At 42.4% G+C, this 19,514-nt stretch overlaps 1 protein-coding gene across 1 annotated transcript in view; it reads left to right on the top strand.

The window, feature by feature from the left end:
* The window catches only part of LOC137992936 (protein PRRC2C-like), a 30,467-nt gene extending 11,375 nt beyond the window's left edge, over positions 1-19,092 (top strand). Inside the window, exons 5-12 of the mRNA XM_068838525.1 lie at positions 1-94; positions 2,316-2,440; positions 3,929-4,241; positions 4,333-5,236; positions 6,941-10,074; positions 12,151-12,537; positions 13,568-13,759; positions 15,982-19,092. The exon at positions 1-94 is cut by the window's left edge and continues 19 nt beyond it. Coding sequence (XP_068694626.1) covers positions 1-94; positions 2,316-2,440; positions 3,929-4,241; positions 4,333-5,236; positions 6,941-10,074; positions 12,151-12,537; positions 13,568-13,759; positions 15,982-18,705 — 7,873 coding nt within the window. The 3' untranslated portion in view covers positions 18,706-19,092. The remainder of the gene's footprint in view (positions 95-2,315; positions 2,441-3,928; positions 4,242-4,332; positions 5,237-6,940; positions 10,075-12,150; positions 12,538-13,567; positions 13,760-15,981) is intronic.
* Positions 19,093-19,514: the final 422 nt, after the last annotated feature.

Below are 19,514 nucleotides of genomic sequence, written 5' to 3'. Positions count from 1 at the left end.
TAGCGCCGCCAGAGAACGACCAGAAGTGTACAATGGAGGGCCAGGCCCTGGGTATACAGGAGGACCACATTACAGAAGGCCTCCGGATTATCAGGTTTGAGGTCTTCCTTTACCAAAAGGATTTGATTCTGTTACCTTGATGTGACTTATTGTTAGGGTTAAGATGAGACATAAAGTTAACTGCGCATGGTCTCAGTTGGTTGAGCACGGGCTGTCACGCGGGAGGTCGTGAGTTCAACTCCGGCCGGACCAACACTCGGGGTCTTTAAATAACTGTAATTGTAATTGTAATTACATCTGCAAATGGTTAGACTCTCTAGTCGTCTTGGATAAGGACGATAAGCCGGAGGTCCCGTCTCACAACCCTTCCAATGTTCATAATCCTGTGGGACGTAAAAGAACCCGCACACTTGTCGCAAAGAGTAGGGCATGTGTTGTGGTCTGTCTTCTGCGACTTACCATTGTTGGGAGGGTAAATACAGATCTCCATTTAAACCAGCTATGCTGAACTGGAATTTCTGTATAAATGATGTATATAAATAAATAAATAAGCGGTGCAATATACATTGTACCTATTAATTTTGTAAAGAAAACCTGTAATGCGGTGGTGAAGACTAGTTACCTCTGGTTGACTACAAAAGCGGTAATTACTAAGCCATAGCCTTTTTTGGACCATTGAGTTAATATTATACATGTAGTTAATTTGAATGTTAGATACATGTATATATTGTCATTATAGTGAACATTGAACAGAATTACAATCAACATACTTGTTGCAAACCTTTTGAAATTAATTCCTCATGTTCTTCACTTTTGTTAGCACTAATTTACTTGATTGTTGTGGTGAAGGGATAGGAATCTGGCATTTATGAGCCAATTCATTCATGCCTTGAAATCCTGCTGTAATGAACGGCCTTGTACATGTGTGTGCGACTCATCAATATCTATGCTCTAAAACAATGTTTATTATGGTTCCAGCTCACTTTGGGTTATGTGTTTGTGATGTGCTTTTTAGAGAAAAACATGATAATGGCAAGGACAGTAATTTTGCTAACCAAAAAGTGTCAAAATTTGTTATACAGTACACAAGCTGCCCTTTTTTGAAAACAATAGGTGATCTTGATGCAGGGCAACTTCGGCTACATGTACTCAGCCGTTGTTTGCAGCTTTGTTTTATGGCAGCACTTTTCTGTCTACATTGTACAATGTAGATACAGATTTTTGTTCTCTCCAAATACGAACTCACAGCAACTCATTGGTAGACTACTTAGCGTGATTACGATAAAGGGGCTAAAGCCATGTCACATTATTTTAGGGTGTTTACGGGAAATCCTTAGTTTATCAAGAGTTTAAAACTTGGAAATGGTAATGTGGAATTCCTTTACTGATAAAAGTAGTAGTAGTATTAGTTCACAAACAAGATGATTCTGAAAATAAAAATTAATGGCCTTTATCCAGGCAATTTGCTATAAACTTGAAAAATGTTGGCCCTACTACTACAAATTTGCAGGTATTTTTGCACGGTTTACTGAATAGCAGGTCATAACAAGTGTTATTGAAATCCAAAAAGAAAATTGGGGGTAACCACGTATTTTTCAAAGATAATTAATCAACAATATTTGTAAAAAGTTTTAAAATACAAAGCAATGTGTGGCGTTCTTTTCCAAATTGAAGCTCAATTATCTCTGGAAAATGCGTGGTTACCCCCAATTTTCGTTTTGGACACCAAGATCACTTGCTAAGTTCTGCTTTCTCTGCATGGTTTTGAACTGTGCAAAAATATCCCTGTATTAATAAGCACCAGCATTTGGAAGTCTGAGTATCTCGAGATGCGCAAAACACATGTGCAATTAACAATAGTAGGCACTGTCCTTATTGTGGTTAACAACTAGGAGCACAAGTTTTACCTTTGCAGTTAGCGGTTTGTTAGATATGCGCATGTGCGGGGATTCTTCGTGTTCTTTGTCCATAGGGCGTTGTAGCAGTTTTGTTGGTGCTCTTGGCTCGGTTACCTGGCTGGGTTGCCTGGGTTTGCCAGCCATGGGAGCGGTCTCCATCTAGGAGCTGGCTGCCAATAGTGGAAGCTCCTGGTTGTCTCAGGCACCCAACCTCCACTTTGTGAGGCAGTTGTTAAAAAGTGTTTATTACAAAGTTTCTTTTTAGTTTGGGCATAAATAATTTTGCATGACTTAACCCCTTTAACAAGTTAATCCAATTGGTTTCATTGCATTTTGGCTTAGAAGAAATGAAAGCCTGGAGTTTTCTGTTCACTGTACACATAAATGCAAGAATTACATGTAATCACTCTGTTTTAGCACCTTCCACACGGAAAGAGCCACTCACTTGGATACCCTCCTCATCACCATGGTAATGGACCACATGGATATGGACCTGGTCCTGGAAGACCTCTTCATGGAAACCCTCCTGATTATGCAACTCGGTTTGTACAGTGTAGAGCGAAGAATTACAGTGTGTTTCTCAAACCTTTTGACAGGTGGTTTGTGAAGTTCGTTTTAAATTCAAACTTGGGAATCTCATTATTGTAACTGTCAATTCGTGGGAATGTGGCTGAAGTTTGTTGAGATCATGAAGTTTGATTGGCTAGTCCCACAGTAGTCCTCACCTCTGAAGACTCAGAATACAAAACAGAGATTGTCCTTGACTCAAAAAATGCACTGACCTTGGATAAAAAAAGGATTAACCTATTTTAATTTTCAAGAGTCAGTAAATTATTATTATTATTATTGCAGAATATTGCTGATCAATGCATTTGTAGTCGACAGGACATTTTTGGGCAAACAGACATTATTCTCTTAGTCTACCAGTTTGTTTTGGATTTCAGTGCTGAAAATCCTGGGCTTGGAAGTTTTACAGAACTTGATACGATTATTCACATTCTCAGTACACATTGACCGTGTTTTGTTTTGTTTCGTCCTTTGTTGGCTTTGATATTCCCTCTGCAAGGAAAATATCAGCAATGTTGGCCATTGTTTGTTTTTGAAGTCTGCCTTATTTGAGATGGTCCTAACCTTTTCATTCTACCCAGCTGTCAATATTAACTTTCTTTGCATGGTGAAGGCACTCATTTCAAAACAACAATAGAGAGCAATGGCGAAATTTCTTCACCACATTCCCACAAAGTTCTGTGTGAAATTCCCAAGTTCGTTTCAAAGTTTTCCATTTGATTGACAGTTAGTACATGTAGATGTAATGAGATTCCTAAGTTCAAAGTGAATTGTAAGAATTCAAAACGAACTTCGGAAACCACCTGTCCAAAGTTTTGTGAAACGCAGTTGTAAGAATAAGTGGCTGTCTCCTTGGGCTCAAAGAGATACAGACTATAATGTGCAGATGTTTAGACTATGCAACTTTGGGGTGCCCTGTAATGGAGCTACTATGCAGCAGAATAACTTTTGAACCAACAAGCAAATGAAAATAATTGAAGCAGGTTAAACCAGTCCCATAAACCTTGCTACTCAGAAGGATTGAATCTGCAGCCATACACGAGAGTTTTCACGTAATGACAATATTATGATACCATACAAAACACAAATACTAGTAATTGCTTAACAGGTTATAAAAGAGTCATTAAAATACACCCACTTAAAGTTTCTTGAGATTGGATTCAGGGCTACCTTCACAATAAAACGCTAAAGGTGGCTTTGGGGAGCAGGGGTGGTGCAGTCGTGAGAGCACAAGCCTCCCACCAATGTGGCCTAGGTTCTATTCCCAGACTTGTCATCATGTGGGTTGATTCTGGTGGTTCCTTTCTCTGCTCCAAGAGGTTTTTCTCTGTGTACTGCGGTTTTCCCCTCTCCACAAAAACCAGTATTTGGCTGTAGACCCTTGGAAAGGTTTGTTCTCTTTTAATGAAGAACATTGATGTGGTTCCTTAAAAGTAATATTGTTTTTGTTATAACCATTCCAGGGGACCAGTACATAAACCTGGTGCTGCTACAGGACCCGGACATCCTAGCAAGCTCTTTGAGGGGCGAGGTGAAGGGTATGGTAGACCAGCTATTCTCAAACCAGAAGACATTCAGGCAATGGCAGATAATGATGAAGAAGAGGAGGGTGGATGGGCAGGTGTTCAGGACGAGGTTGATTATGCCGCAAAGCTAGACTTTGAAGACTTTGAAGAGGAGGACAAGCCTCCTGCAGAACCTGGAAGAGAGAAATCTGACAGAGATAGAAGCAACAATGAAGTAGACTCCAGATGGCAAAGTAGTGAGGGCAAATCTGTGAGTAGCAATTTGATTTTGAAGTAAAAAGTCATGTATAAATGTGTAAATGATATGTGAAACATTCCAATCAAGTTGTTCTTTTCTCCAGGTTAAAGAGACAGGGCCATCTGTCACAAGGACAGTGTCGTCTGAAGCACAAGGGCATCCTCACCATTATGCTGATGGCAGGCAAGTACCCTCAAGTCCTGGGATGCAGCCATTTGACAGTAAAGGTTCCCCTCCAGCTTCAGGATGGCCTATGCCGTACTCAAAGCAAATACCTGCAGGGCAAAGAGGAGGAGGGCCACCACAACAGGCTTCCCTGGATCAAGGTAAACCATCATCCAAAGAAGAGCCAGTAGTAAATGAGTGGCAGAAACGAAGAGAGAAGCAGCAAGAAGAAATGCGTGCAGCAGTGGAAAGGGCAAGGAAAAGACGCGAAGAAGAAGAATTAAAAAGGCAACTTGAACAGAAAGCTGCTTCACATGCCAAATTGAAGGAACTGGAACAGAAACGGGCAAGGAGAGAGAGTGGAAAAGAAGGAGATGATGCTTGGGCTGAAGAGCTAGACTTCATTGAAAAAGATGTACATATCAAAGAACCAGTGACTGATGAAATGGGGGCAGAGAGTCTTGAAAGAGTGCAAGAACCTCAGAGTACAGCAGTGGATCAACATGATAATGCCATGTTGAGAACTGACAATTCAGAACGTCTTAATCGTGTTCGGAATGACAGTGATTCTAGTGATGCTTCCAGATCCAGTTCTTCAAGAGGTACTTCACGACCTCATCATCACCCAAGAGATATTCCACCTCGCTTCCAGCAGCAACAACAGCAGCAGCAGCAACTGCGGCAGCAACAGCAACAACACATTCAGTCCAATTATTATCATCAGCAACAGCCTTATCCACATCAGTACCAAACCCACCACCAACAGCTTTCTAGATCATCACATCAGAGGGAGTTTCAAGAAGGGCCGCTCTCAGTCAGCAGCCATCCAGTTGTAGACTCGGGTAAGTTAGATTCCCACGGTTCTCAGAGCATTGCTGTGTTCTCTAGTAGCTGGTAAATAAGCCAGTTTCCGGTACCTCTCTTTTAAAAGTGCTGGCTTGTTTGATAAAAAGACAATCTAATGTTTGCTCTTATCGAAACTGGCATGACTGACAGCATTTATTTTATTTTGGATAGTTATAATACATATTTAAGTATAAAAGTATTGATTACCATGAGCTTCAGAGATGGGTCTAGATTAATTTTGTTCTTGCTGAATTCTTCAACAACTCGGTTTATATCATTGCAATTTTTCTCAGTTTGACACGTAAAACAATCCTGATGACATGCTCGGCATAATTTTAACCTGCATGTTCACTGACTGTTTAATTATTCCAAATTAATGCATTTGCAGCAGCAAAGCAACAAATCGTTCATTAGGTTTGTCTAGTAGAAAGAACGTATTGCCTATTAAAAAAATAATAATAATAAACAAACTTTGGAAAATACCACTACAACTAAGGCACCTAAGCAGCAACTACTTGTACGGCAACAAGGGGTTGACAAAACAATTATTTTTTAATGAGCAAAATTGTTGGCTATCCACGCCCAGCATTAACACAATGTACCTCTGTTTTGAATTGGGTTAAATGTCTGTGTAATTCTCGTCCGAACAACTCAAAGTCTGGTTCTGTGAAGGACATAAGCACCCGAAAATAAAATTGCATGTAATTTAGATTTTTCCGCGAAACTTCCTGATCATCGATTGCGAATGCCATACTTATTAACAGCTTCGTGTTAGTGTTTAAAATCCCTTTGGAGTTTAACACAGTCAAGGTTTCTTTGTCACGAAAGAAAGTAGAAAATATTGGCAAAGTCGTCAGGTGACTAGTTTTTCGTTTTGACTACAATCGTGGACAAAACTCTTAAGAAAAATGACCCTTCCAAGCGCTTTCAGTGGTAAGCAAACAATTGACCATATTTCAACCCCCTCCCCTCATCTCAATGTTGTTGTTTGGGGCTCATGACCAGTTTTTTTTTTAACAACAACAACAACAACAACAACAACAACAAAATTTATTGAAAATTAGAAATAAATAATTACTTTTCTTTCCCCCCGCAAATAGCTTATAAACTAATCGAGGCGGGGAGAACTGAGGACATACTACAAGTACAAGGTTATCTATAGTTGGACTAAATAACAGTAAAGACATTACTATACAGTTACACAGTAAATAGAATGAACTAACCTAAAACAAAACAAGTACATTAAGATTATGACAAGAGGCTAACTTAAAGTATTAAATAGCTTAATAAGACGGGAGACTTCGACATAATCATCTTCTGACCGCAAGAAATTTAGTAATAATTCCTTTATCTTTTTACGAAAGAACGAGCGTTTAAGTAGTTTAATCGAGTAAGGAATAGAGTTCCAAATTTGGGCACCAATTCTCGAGAAAAAGGAACTTTGGATTGGGAGAGGAAGGAGAAGGAACAGTTGTGGAATTCACAAGGGAGAAAAAGGGAACAAATTCGTTTTGTCGGTTTGTGTACAGTTTTCTTTCCGCGTTTTGTCCACGATTGTAGCTCTTGTTGAATACTGTGCAAACAAGAAAAATAACCTGGAAACCAAAAAAAAGGAAAGTGTCCAACAATTATATTGAAGACGTAAAGAATTAGCAGGTGTGGATGGAGTCGTTTTAAATGGGTTATTTATTCCTTTGCAGGCCCTGTTTCACCTTCACAACCCGTTAAACCTGATCTCCCTGTCAAAAGAATAATGAAGCGCTCGGATAGCAGTAGTACAGCAGGAGATGACATATCAAGTGTCAAGTCATTAGAAAGTGCGACTGGTGAACCAGCCAGAGAAATTGAAAAGCGATCATCTGCCGCCCCAGAACAACAGACAATTGAAAATACTGAAGTAATTGGTGAACAAACCAAGGAGCAAAGTTTGGAGGCCGTGAATTTAAAGGCCAAAACGCAAGACGATCTTGACTTACCTGTCTTTGAGGAAGATGGTATTGTTGAATCACGTGATGAAAGACACCAACAGCAGCAGGAGGCTGAGAAGCCGAGGGTTTCTGAATCAGACAAGGAAAAGGTGATTTCAAAAGAGAAATTACCTGAAAAGAAAGAGAGGAAGGAAAGTCGTGAAGCTGCAAGAAAACCTCCTCCCGAAAAGATGCCACAGATCAAAGACAGGCGCGAAGACAGGCGAGGCACTAAACGAGACACAAGACCGTATGAAAGACGGCGAAATGATGATTCGAAAGACTTGGGGAAACGTAAAAGAGATGACAGTGATGAAGGTGGTTATGTTCCCGAGAGAAGGGGAAGGTTTGCTGGACGTGATGACTCAAAACGAGATAGGTACTCCGAGTTTCGTGGCCGTGGTAGGGTAAGCTTCCCTGTTAGAGGACTTGGCCGTGGAATGGGACCAAGTGCAACAAGCTATAGAGGCCGTGGAAGGGGAGAAAGAGGAGTCAGAGATTATAGAGAACCGAAACCATTCAGAAGTCGTGAACCTAAACCTTTATCACCTGCTAAGAGTCTTGATGGAGAACAGAAGCCAGCTCAGGAAGACAAGGAGAACGTCGCAGCGAAAGAAAACTCTAGCATTCCAGAAAATGACACGACTAAGAAAGAAGAAAAGGTTGTAGTTGTGGTGAAACAGTTGGACATTGAAGATGGTTTGTTACATCCTGAGAAAGAGTTAGTGACTGGTAAGGAAGATGAAGGGGTGGATAAGGAGAAGAAGGACGTCATTGTAAAGCAAGAAAACAAAGAAGGAGAAAGCAAGGACAGTACCTCAAGGTTAGCCGACAATGATACTGGCACGGTGTCAAGACAGGATCCAAGAAAAAGACAAGATAATAACAGAGAAACTGATAATCTGAAACCAAAAGGGCGGGGTGGATTTGGAAAGCCTTCTCAGTATTCAGACGATTCCAGAAGGATATCTTATGATGACAAGCGACCAAGTGGGAAAACATTTCCCGACAGACGGCGACCATATAATGACAAGGGTAGAGATCGAGGTGAGGACCATGAGAACAAACGCTTTTCACGGAATTACAATAAAGACCAGACCAGCCAACGATCTGCTGGAAGGGAAAACAGAAATAAGGATAGAGGTCGAGAAAAGGAACAAAAAGTGTATTCTAACTATGACAGAGATGCAGTGAACAGGCGTTACTCTCAGGATGACAGAAAGAAGCGACTCGGTGAAAAAGACGATGAGCAGCAATATTCAAGGCCAAGAGGAGATGAAAGAAACCAGAGAGGGGGCTACCGATCCTCTTATTCAACTCGTGGTCGCTTCAGCAAACCACCTGTACGACCTTCTACTCGCGGTGGAAGATCAAGCCAGCCAGTTGCTAGTGGGCAATTTGGAAATAATTACAGACGTTCAAAATCAACAGATGAAGAACTTTCTGAGGATGATTACGAAAGTGATTCAAGCAGCTACACGACTGCCACTTCTGCATCTGAAGAAAGAAGGGATGATAAGACCTCAGACAAAGAGACTGACCCAAAGAAAGGAAGAGAGAGTAGTTCAGGATTTGCGAAAAAAACTATGCCTTCTTCACGATCTGCCAGGTCACCACTTAGAGGAAAGGTGGCGTCAAGAGCTGGTCCACGGGGCACAGGTGGGTTTGGAAGAAGCAGAAGAGAAGTGGAACGTCCTCCCCGTTTTCAGAAGCAGCAGGAACGCGAAAGAGCCAGCTTTACTAGAGGTGTTTCTCGTGGTGACAGACATAATGAGGGAGGTGAAAATAGACCTGGGAGAGGACGGGGCAGAGGAAGAGGAAGAAAAGATCAGCTTCCATTGAATAGCTCTGTGATACCAGTGACAGAGGACTGGGATCAAGAAGTGGGCAGTTCTGTTAAAGAGGGGGAAAGCTCAAGAAATGAAAAGTTAGAGACAAGGAAGGAGTCCATTTCGAGAAAAGGGTTTTCATCTTCGAGGCCCTTTTTAGACCGTACTAGAAAAGATAAGGGAAGAGAGTCTGGTGGGGCACCAAACACATCCTCAAGAAGAGAGCCTTTTTTAGTGGAAAGGCAGCAGGCAAAAGTTGAAGGTTCCAAGTTTACCGGTGGGGAACCTCGGGTGCCTTTGCCTGCTGCTAGAAATGGCTTTAGTAAGGATGGAAACCGCAGATCAGACGTGCAGAGTGGTCCTCACAGCACTGGACTGGACAGCATTAACACCGGGTCAAGCGAATCTAGCAAAGTAGGAAGACAACAAGATCCCAGTTTAAGAAAGACTGACATTCAGCAGTTTGATTTGCACAATATTGCTGGTGTGATCTGTATTGATGATATGACAGATGACGACTCAGATATTTCGTCTACTCTCAGTGGCTTTGTCGAGGTTACCTCTCGTCGAACCCAAAAGGAGAACAAAGAAAGGCAGCGGGAAGAGGAGGAGAGAAGAAAGAAAACTGATGAACAAATTAGGCAACGCAGCAACCAGACAGGAAACAAAAAGGGCCAGTCAACCAAGCCTCCTCGGTTTAGCAAGCAGCATTCACCTCAGGTCAACACGCAAAGTAAAGCAGTAGGAGTCATTGGAAAATCAGTTCACGGTGCTCTGTCTGAGGCTGTTGCTGGGCTCGCCAACACTACATCCAACAGTAATGCATCTAGTGCAAGCTCCACAAAACGCAATAGTCCAATAACTGTTGAAAGGCCAGTGTCGCCTGCCCCACCCCCAGTTTTTAATGCATGGGACAAACCTCTCAATATTGTTACCCCTGCCAAACCACCAAGTGCCTCTCCTCAAGTGATCACAACAATACCAGACCCTCTTGCAGTTGGAAGTGGAAAGCCATCATCCACCCGCCCTGCTCAGTCTGTAAGTGCAGTGCAGTTGATGAAATTAGTTAGCGCTGTTTTAGTTTGCTTGGTTTATGTGAACTGAGGAGTAAGTCTGGGTAAATATGTAAACGTGAATGTTGCTCGTAGTTTTGCTTACACATCGCTACCTTAATTAAGTCTATTTGGGAATTAAAATGCAAAGTTGGAAGAAATTATCTGGAGCGATTGATAGCCACCTTCACAAATATTCTTAAGTAGCGCTGAGTCCGCTCCAGAGATTTTTTTAAACTTTGCAGAGTTTCATCTCAGCCTGCTAATAACTTTTCAGCAATAGAAAATGTGATGACCGAGTTTGTTTTTGAGTTCTCATGGTGACCTATTACGTCACATTATGAGTGCAACGTGTTCAGAAATTATTCCAGTTGATCTGGTGACGTAATTTGGAGGACTCGGAAGAAAAATTTTAACGCCGTATCCCACAACCTCGCGGGGCCTTAGATGTTGTTTCCAAACTCCCTGCGGTGCCTTCCATCGCCAAAACTCAACAGATTATTCTGTGTCTACCACATTTTCTGTTACTGAATGAACATTTAAGTAGAAACAACGAGATCTAACCTCGCCTTTGCCATGTTGAATTAAAAAATAAGGCCGCGCGCGGTTTTGGGATACGGCGCTAAAGTTTTTCTCCTCAGTCCTCCGAATTACGTCACCAGATCACCTGGTTGGGGTTTCATTTGGTACCCGAACATTGCCGTTGCGTAAAACGTTGGTGATTCCCTGGTATTGCACTGTGCATCGTGTTCTGCGCATAAGTATCAATATTCAGGCATGGCTACGAGGCGTTTTGGTCAAATTTGAGACTTTTTTGCAGATACGGCGGCCATTTTGATTGTTATTGTTTCAAATAGCTATTATGGGATGCCCAGGGGGCAAATACATGTTAATTTGCTCCCTGAGCATCCCATAGTGTCTTTCGAAACAATAAAAATCAAAATGGCCGCCGTATCTGCAAAAAGGTCTCAACCAGTTCTGTTTTCGTTGCCTCGCCATTCTCAAGGGAGATATCTAAACAAAACAATATTTAAATGCAACCATAAAGCCTCGTAGCCATATGTGAATATTGATATATCAAACGTGGCTAAAAACATTTCAAAATGGCGACCTCTCGTGCAGGAAAGCTCGCTAGAAAGAAGAATGGCCGTTTTAAGAGCACAGCAGTTAAGATCAAAACCGAAAACTTTTTAGACTCTCGGTAAAGAAAGTCGAGTAATAGTCTTGCCCTTAAATTACGTCAGGAAAAAAGAAGTTAACGGAAAAGAGTATTCGGCGTCATCACTCGTGAACACAAAATTGTCTCCTTGAGATCACGCACCCAAGGAATATTTGTTATCGGTGACTTTTCAACACTTGTGTCTGTACCATAAAACAAACATTAAATTATTTCTTTTGAGCAATACAATACACCTGTTTGTTTCTTCAACAATTACGTCAAAGCAGTGCTTCCTGTTCTGCGAAACGTAGCGTGAACCGATGGAACAAACTTGTCCTTAATAGACCTTTTTGGCTTGTACATTTTGTTTTCCCAATACAGATCATGTGATAATACTCAGTAGGTTTGGTCCTTTGTTTTGCTCATGAAAAAGAGTGCATGCAGGCATATTATTGCCCTCATTTTAATGAACAAAACAAAAGACCAAACCTCCTGAGTATTATCACATGATCTGTATTGGGAAAACAAAATGTACAAGCCAAAAAGGTCTATAGATGAAGTCGCAATGATAAAATGAGTAACTTGAGCAAGTTATATCTACCATACCTTGAACGAGCTTGGTGACCTATTCTTTATTGCATATTTCGAGTCCCCATAACGTAGGGAGCAATCGAGAAAAGTTTAAAATCTTACGGCGAATTTTATTACTAAGGAATCACCCTAAGTGATAAACGTAGCTTGTAGTGCTGGAATGCGGAATCTATTTTCATTCAATTATTTTTAAAATGTTCGAGAATTTGTTCTTAGGAAACAGTGTAACATTGGATAAAGTAAAATGATCCCAACATCATTAGTATCATAGTCATCGCTTAATTAAGGCTTTTGTTTATTTGTTACTTCCAGGGAACAGTAATGCCCGCTGTTCCGCCATCGTTGATCGAAGATGCTAGTGTAGAGGAAGACTACATTGCAATGACTAAAGAGATTGCTCTACTTGCACCACCTGAAGAACCTGACGAGAGGGAAGAGCCATCTCAGACTGTTAATTCTACCAAGCCAAAAGTTGTAATTGCTGATCAAACTTCTGAGGTTTCGAAAGATGCATCCGAGAAAAGAACCCAATCGAAGCCCCAGCGAGAAAAACCACCAAGATTTGATCGAATTAGCAAGCGCAAAGTTGCTGCTGCAAATAGTGAAGAAACCAAGAAGGAAACCTATGCAGGCGGCAAGGCTAGAAAAAGCAGCCGTGAAAACCTTGGACCTCAAAACCAGCAAGCTAAAGCTTCAGCGGTATGAAATGTTATAAAGGAACTTTATTTAAGTGTCGAGTCGTTCTAGCGCTGAATCACTATTTGGGGACACTGTAAATTGAAATTAACAATTAACACAAATCAAGTCAAATGTTGGTTTTTGAGGAGAGGGGAAACCGGAGTACCCGGAGAAAACCTCTCGGTGCAGAGTAGAGAACCAACAAACTCTGCCCACATATGACGCCGAGTCTGGGAATCGAACCCGGGCCACATTGGTGGGAGACGAGTGCTCTCACCACTGCGCCATCTTCATCAGATCAAGAAAGTCAGTGATTGGGTTAATTAACATGCTTCTTCCTTTTACCTCTGCTTAGGTTTCCCCAAGTAAGAACGATCGGTTTCTTGTAATGGTTGTCATTTGGCCACTTGAAAATAAAGTGGAAAAGTGCAAGGTTTCAAAGTTTCTTAGAATGTTGATCTTTGGTGAAATGGTGATATATGAAATGAATCATATATTAAACTGCGGATTTGAAATCGAGTGAAGCTATGATTCTCGCATTTATGAACGCAATTTTAGCGATTGCGTGGAGAAGCCTGAAAATTTCAGAACTTCAACGGGGTTCTCTGCCCTTCTTTACGCAATTGCGTTCATATCTTCCCGGATCATAGCTTCACTTGATTTCATATCCGCAGTTCAATATATGGTTCATTTCATATATATCATTTCATCATTGACTCATTCATCACGGGAACAATAGAACCCATAAATGACCAGCTCTCAACGTCATTGGCTTCATAGCTCAGTTGGTTAGAGTGTCGCACCGGTGTCGCGAGTTCACGGGTTCAAACCCCGCTGAAGTCCTGAATTCTTCAGGCCTCTCAACGCAATTGCTAAACTTGCATTCATAACTGCGGGGATCATAGCTTCGCTTAATGTTGATCTTGTTGCAGGTAACGTTGTTTGGGTTCTTCAAGCTTTACTCCGAACAGGGTGGCCATTGAACCTTTCACGTTACACAACGCGTCTGCAGACTCTTAAAAATGACCTGTAAGTCTTTTTGTTTCTTCAGGATAACAATCCAAAGAGAAAGAATCAGACTCAATCTAGCACTCAGCAGCCGCCCTCTGCAGCTGAAGATGAAATACCAGACGGTTTGAAGAGTACACAAGATGTTCTAGAGTCTAAGGATCATGATGTCTCAGCTCGCGCTACAGCTTCAGATGAGGGAAGCGACGAAAAGGATGCTTTGAAGGAAAGTGAGGTGGGTGTCCTACACCTGTTAAGCATATCACCTAAGGGTACATTTGGTCAGGGTACATAGAGGATATTACACGGTGGCGAGAAGATATGAATTTTATGTTCGAGTGGCAAGAACAATATCTCACAATATCTCTTATTTCGTGTTTTATGTCTGTATTTTTGGCCTTGACTGTGCACAAAACACCCTTTTTCGAGAAGATAATCATTCAAATCTTTCGATTAAATTATGCATAACTAAATGTGAACCCGTGCGAAGCGAAAGCACTGTCCCGGTCAATTCAGCATCGATTGCGACAACGTTGTCCTTAGCCTGTGTACAGCCGCCCGCTCTCCGAAAAAAAAAAAAGAAAACTCGGAGAGGAGCGTCTGTGATTTACCGTTGATAATCGTGTTTTTTCTTGGAATGTATGGAAAATGATTTGATTGGTTATTACCCATCGATCATTACATCATTGAAACAACGAGTTTTCATTGGCTTTTATTTTTATTTCTCCAAATCAACATCGTGAGAACCACCGTGAAAGATTTTACGATGAGTTCGTGTGTACTTTGAGCACGGTACAAAATACGATTAAAAATCTTTTTGACGGTCAAAGAGGTTTTTCTTTTAAAGTACGAGCGGAATTATTATCTTTGGAGTGTAAAGTGGAAATCGATTCTACGTACATTTAAAGAAACGAAAGCGCTCCTGACGAATCACTGAATTGGGTGGTATTGAACTGCAGCGTTCCAGTTATTTTTTTCAAGTGGGGGGTCATTAAGATTTAAGACGATTTGAGTGGTCACCCAGACGTCGGGCCAGCAGAGGCCCTTTCACTCACAGGTTCACACGTTTAATTATTTTGTAATGTTCTGTCCCATTGTCAAGTCTTTAGTTTTTTTAAGCTGTGGTAATGAACTCAGTTCAATTGCTGGTTTTCACTTACGTGATCAACAGCCATGTTTTTCAACGAAAACAAAAGGAAGCGTTTGCATAATAATAATTGAGTTTAATTTGCCGGAGGATTTGGTCGGGGCACCAACATGGCCGCCTTTTCTTTGTTTAGGGGCACCAACATGGCGGTCGTGACGTCATGTGAAAACCGAGAATAATTCCAGATAATCATTTTTCACACCTTGTGTTGTTTATTGAATTGACGTTCCATTATTGAGCTTCAAAAAGGGTATATTTTGTTCAAAGATCCAATAAAACACCACTTGCGTTAGATCTGCTTCGTCGCCATTGATTGTGCTGTGTCCACCTGATAAAATCTACGCATTTCAACTATACCTCCTAAATCTGCCAAATGTACGCGCAGGATACTCTAGGCACAAAAACAATACTCAGCTTGGGATTGACAGGTTTTCATTTTCCCGACACGGGAAAAAAGGAGTAGAACGGATAAATTTGACCCATTTTCCGACTGGATTGCCATATGGCAACCCAGTAATCATTAGAGTCCCAGCGGAGATGGCGTAAACTAAAAGGAGGCTTTCAATAGTAATAGTGTCGGAAAACCAGTGGCCGCTTAACATTGACTATCGTTATGGGCCAGGGGCCCGTTTCTCGAAAGTCCCGAAAACTTTTCGGGCCCAAAAATCCATCTGTGAAATTGCCAACCGCTTGTTTTGGGAAGCCGATCTTTGAACATGCTTTCAAGGTACCAAAAAAAAAATTAACTGTGAAGTTTGCCGAATTAAATGCTCTCCGTTCTTGAGTTACAAAAGGAATTGTGACACCCGAAAATGGCCCGTAAAGTTTCGGCCCCCAGGTTCCAGTTGTTTAAAAGGTGGATAACACCATCCACTGGATAAATCACTAACCATTGGACAGCGCAGTTGGTTTCGCTGACTTATCCACTGGATAGTGATTTATCCAGTGGATAGCGCTATCCATCGTTTGAACAACTGGGGCCTGGTTGACAACTGGTAGTTTTGAAGTGTTGATGGACAGTTTTCGCTTTACAGTCGATGGTTAGTCATGGTTGCTTCAGTAAGACTTGTACCGGTTAAAGTAGGTTATTTTCCATTCTTTTGTGCTGGGGTCGTCTCCTACTTGAAGCTATTTCTGGTGGCATAGGTTGAGTGCTTCCACAATTTGGCAGTAAATGAGTAATAAGAAATAACACGTTACAATGCTAATCATCACGTCTTGTAATGTGAACAAAATGACTTCGTTTCTTGAGGAATGAGATTCTAGAAAGACGGGTTCTCGCTGATATCTGTTGTCTTTTCTTTCAAAAGGGGCAAGAAGGTAAAGATGACTCCGAAAGTGAATCAAGCCGAAAAGACTCTGAACCAGATTTAAACGTGGATTCCAGTGAGAGAAACAGCGACGGTGATAACTTGTTCACTGCAAGCTCTCTCACAGTAGACATTCATGAAAGGTCTACCGCTGAACGACCAGTCAGGGAACCCTCTCCCGTGTCACCAGCAATCTTTGAAATGTCAATGAAGATGGAAGCATCAAGGAAACTATGGGAAAATGGGCTGGAAATCAGACGACCAGGTAATCCAGTAACTGCGTGGGAGGAGACTCTACGCACTCCAAGTGTCAGCTCGTCAATTGTGGGTATGCCGGTTGTAGAGTCCCCCGATCTAAGATTAAGTGATGATCAAGTAGTCGTGTCAAAACCACAAGCTGATATAGATGTCAACGCCAGCAAGCCTGACTCTAAGTCCACTGATGGTATGAACTTTAACAAGAAACCAGGAACAGGGGAACAGCAGAATGTCTGTAAAGTAAAACCCCAGCAGCAACAGCAGCCCTCTGTTAAACCCCAGCAGTCGAATCCTGTTGTGGCGCAAACCCCTGAGGAGAGTCGTCCAAATGAGTTGAATACAGTCCCCTTAACTCAGCCTCTTTTGACACAGGAACAGCTGTTGGCGCATCAAGCTATGCCGCAACGATATGCATTTCCATTTGTCAGCCAGTTAATGGATTTACAGCAGAGACAGCCTTTTCTAAGGCAACCGCAAATTCAGCAGCTTCAAGAAGCAAACCAACAGGTGACACCCACTTTTCCAATTACTCATGTACAGGAAGTAAACCAGACACGTGCGTCCTCCTCGCCGCTTTCCCAAGCTGCGCAAGATATCTACCAGTCGTCCTTCTTGGCTAGTGGGGTTTACTCGGCGGGAACTTTCCAAGGCGCTCAACCATTTGTGTCTATTGCTCTGTTACCTTCAACCACCACTCAGTCCTATGCAACTTCCACACCAACGACTCAGACTGCATCATTAATAGGCATACATACTCAGCAGCAGGCTAAGACTGCAAGTGGGGCTGTCTTCCCACAAAATGTAAACCCACAAGGAGGACAAACTATGTACGTGCCATTTGACCCCAAATCATTAAGCGGAGGAACCCCTTTGTTTAACCTAACGCAACACCCACCGGCTGCACAGAGGCATCTTTTGGGAGGCCAACCAGGACTTGTTGGTGACAATGTACCTCGGCAAGGAGGCTTTCCAACTCCTCCCCCAGGGCATCAACCTTTTCAAGGAACTTACTCTTTCCATCAGAAACAAGCTGCGTACGATGTCTCACAAGATATGCAAATTAATCAAAAATCGCCTGAACAAACAGCTTTCAACAGACAGTCCGAACTAGTGAAGCATGTGAATGCTAAGCCTTTTGAACCTCCAAAGAGATCCACCCCGGGAACTGGCTCATCCGGGAGTGCACCCATAGGCCCTTTGGTGTCGTCAGCATTTACACGAAATCCCAACATGATGGCTATCCGGCCGAGTCCACCTGACGCTGGTGGCCCATCACAAAGCCCTCCAGTATCCACATCCATTTTGTCTGGTAGACCAGTGTCTGTTTCACCCGTTGACCCAGGTGTTCCATTTCCTGGTGCCGTAGGAACGTTTCCAAAGCACCCTGCAATAAGTCAGTTTCAGGTTCAGCAGCAACCTCAAGGAGTGCAACCTCAGCAGTTCACTCCCTTTCAACAACAAGCAGTGGGTATTCAGCACGCTCTTCAAATCAGACCTCAAGGCCAGCAACAACAGCAAACTGTGAATTCGTTACCAGGCGCTACAGCCGCCATTTTACCAAATCCAGCTGTCTTGGCAGCAACTATCCCAAGGCAACTTGTAAGGGCACCAGGCCTTGGTGCAATTGGCTTGGGAGGACCCCAACCTAGTCCCAATGCACAGCGCTTTCCTGCACCAATCCAGCGTCCTATGGCAGCATCCTTGATGCATGGAATGCATCACATGCAGGCTCCACGTGGACCACGCCCACAGTCAGCGCCACCTCAAATGATCCCTGCAAAGCAGCAAGCCCCGTCAAGCAGACCGCAGGTGCTACAAGGAGCGTTACCACCCCAGGATCCTATGGCAGCAGCCTTCAAATATGAGCAACACCACAAGATGATGGAGCAGACCAGAATGTTCTTTGCCCAACAGGGACATCAGCAGCAACATCGTGTCCCTCAACAGAACATTTCAGATGAGCAACAACTTAAAGCTGTGACAAGCTTACAAGGAGACAAGGCAAACGTTAAAGCTCCAGCACTAAGAGAAACCAACAAACTACAGGACAAGAAAGATGAAGTAACCTCAAGAAACAAAAAACCAAGTTCCGAACAAGCAAACAAGACGTCAAAGACAACCAAAGTAGACTCAAAGCCAGATGAAAGCAACAAAGACAAAAACTCAAAACAGGATGGTAAAATCGCTGTTGCCAAGAGTGTCGGCAGCGGAAGCACTGGCAGTGGCGTTGTTCGCATTCAGCCTCTGCATATGCATTCAAGGAGTAAGCCAAACAGGCCCCGAGGCCCTCCTCGAATGCCAGGTATGCCTCCAAACAAAGCTAAGCTCTCTGGACGACCAGAGAAAGAAGTCAAAGATGCATCAACTTCCGAGCACCCTGGTGAATCCCAAAGCCCCAGGAATTCCGATCAGGCCAAAGCGTCCGATGTGCAATCCGTTTCTCCACTTGGTGTAAACCAAGGATGAAAAAAAAAACCGTATCTAAATGAAGTTAGTAACCGATTTTCGGTGATCTTATTTGCCTGCCCATAAGGAAGTTGCTTTTGCGATAAGAACCACAAAGGAAAAACAATATTATCATACGCTTGATTTAGAGTTTGTCGAGTATTAATGTGTTTGCATTGCGAGAGATTCTCATTCGCCAAAAGCTCGCACAAGTTAGTTCACTGTAATTTTTGTCCTTCTCATTGCCGCAACACCTGTAAATTAGTCCACTGAAAGTTTGTACAGAGGTTTGCAATGAGTTAATTTATTGTTAGACTTTCTTGAGTATAAGCAGTGAGTTATTTCACCTCATGGAAGTTGAAGCTTTTTTTTGTGATAATGGTACAAATAAAGTAAGATTCGAGAGAACGTTTTTTTTTTCTTGAAAGGGAACTTCTAGGTTACAGTTGAAATTAGCAGATTGGAGATTTCAGTCAGCCGTCCGCACTAAGGTGCGGCGGGATTGCAGAAAACCACCTTGCATCTCAGTTGCACATTGTAGCATTCCTCGTTCCTTTAAAAACTGAATTACTTTTCCACAATCCAGCACCTCACTCTTCGCAATAGGGAGTTTAAGCACGCGACGTTTTTGAGCCGCGAACGGCAACCGGAAGTGAGCTGTTTTCCATTTTAACTTGTCTTGTCACTACTGCCTTTATATTGCTAAGTATCTTTCCTCCATTAGAGATAATTAGGTTTAAAATCTTGCAGACACTACTGTCCTGGCATGCAAAATGTTCATTTTCGTGGCTCAGAAACGTCGCGTCCCTAACGTTAGAAGGGCGCAGCCT

This window comes from Montipora foliosa, chromosome 2 (assembly GCF_036669935.1).
Source record: "Montipora foliosa isolate CH-2021 chromosome 2, ASM3666993v2, whole genome shotgun sequence".
In the NCBI taxonomy this organism is placed as follows: Eukaryota; Metazoa; Cnidaria; class Anthozoa; order Scleractinia; family Acroporidae; genus Montipora; species Montipora foliosa.
The sequence above is the reverse complement of the archived record's forward strand: the minus strand, read 5'-3'. Positions and strand labels throughout refer to the sequence as shown.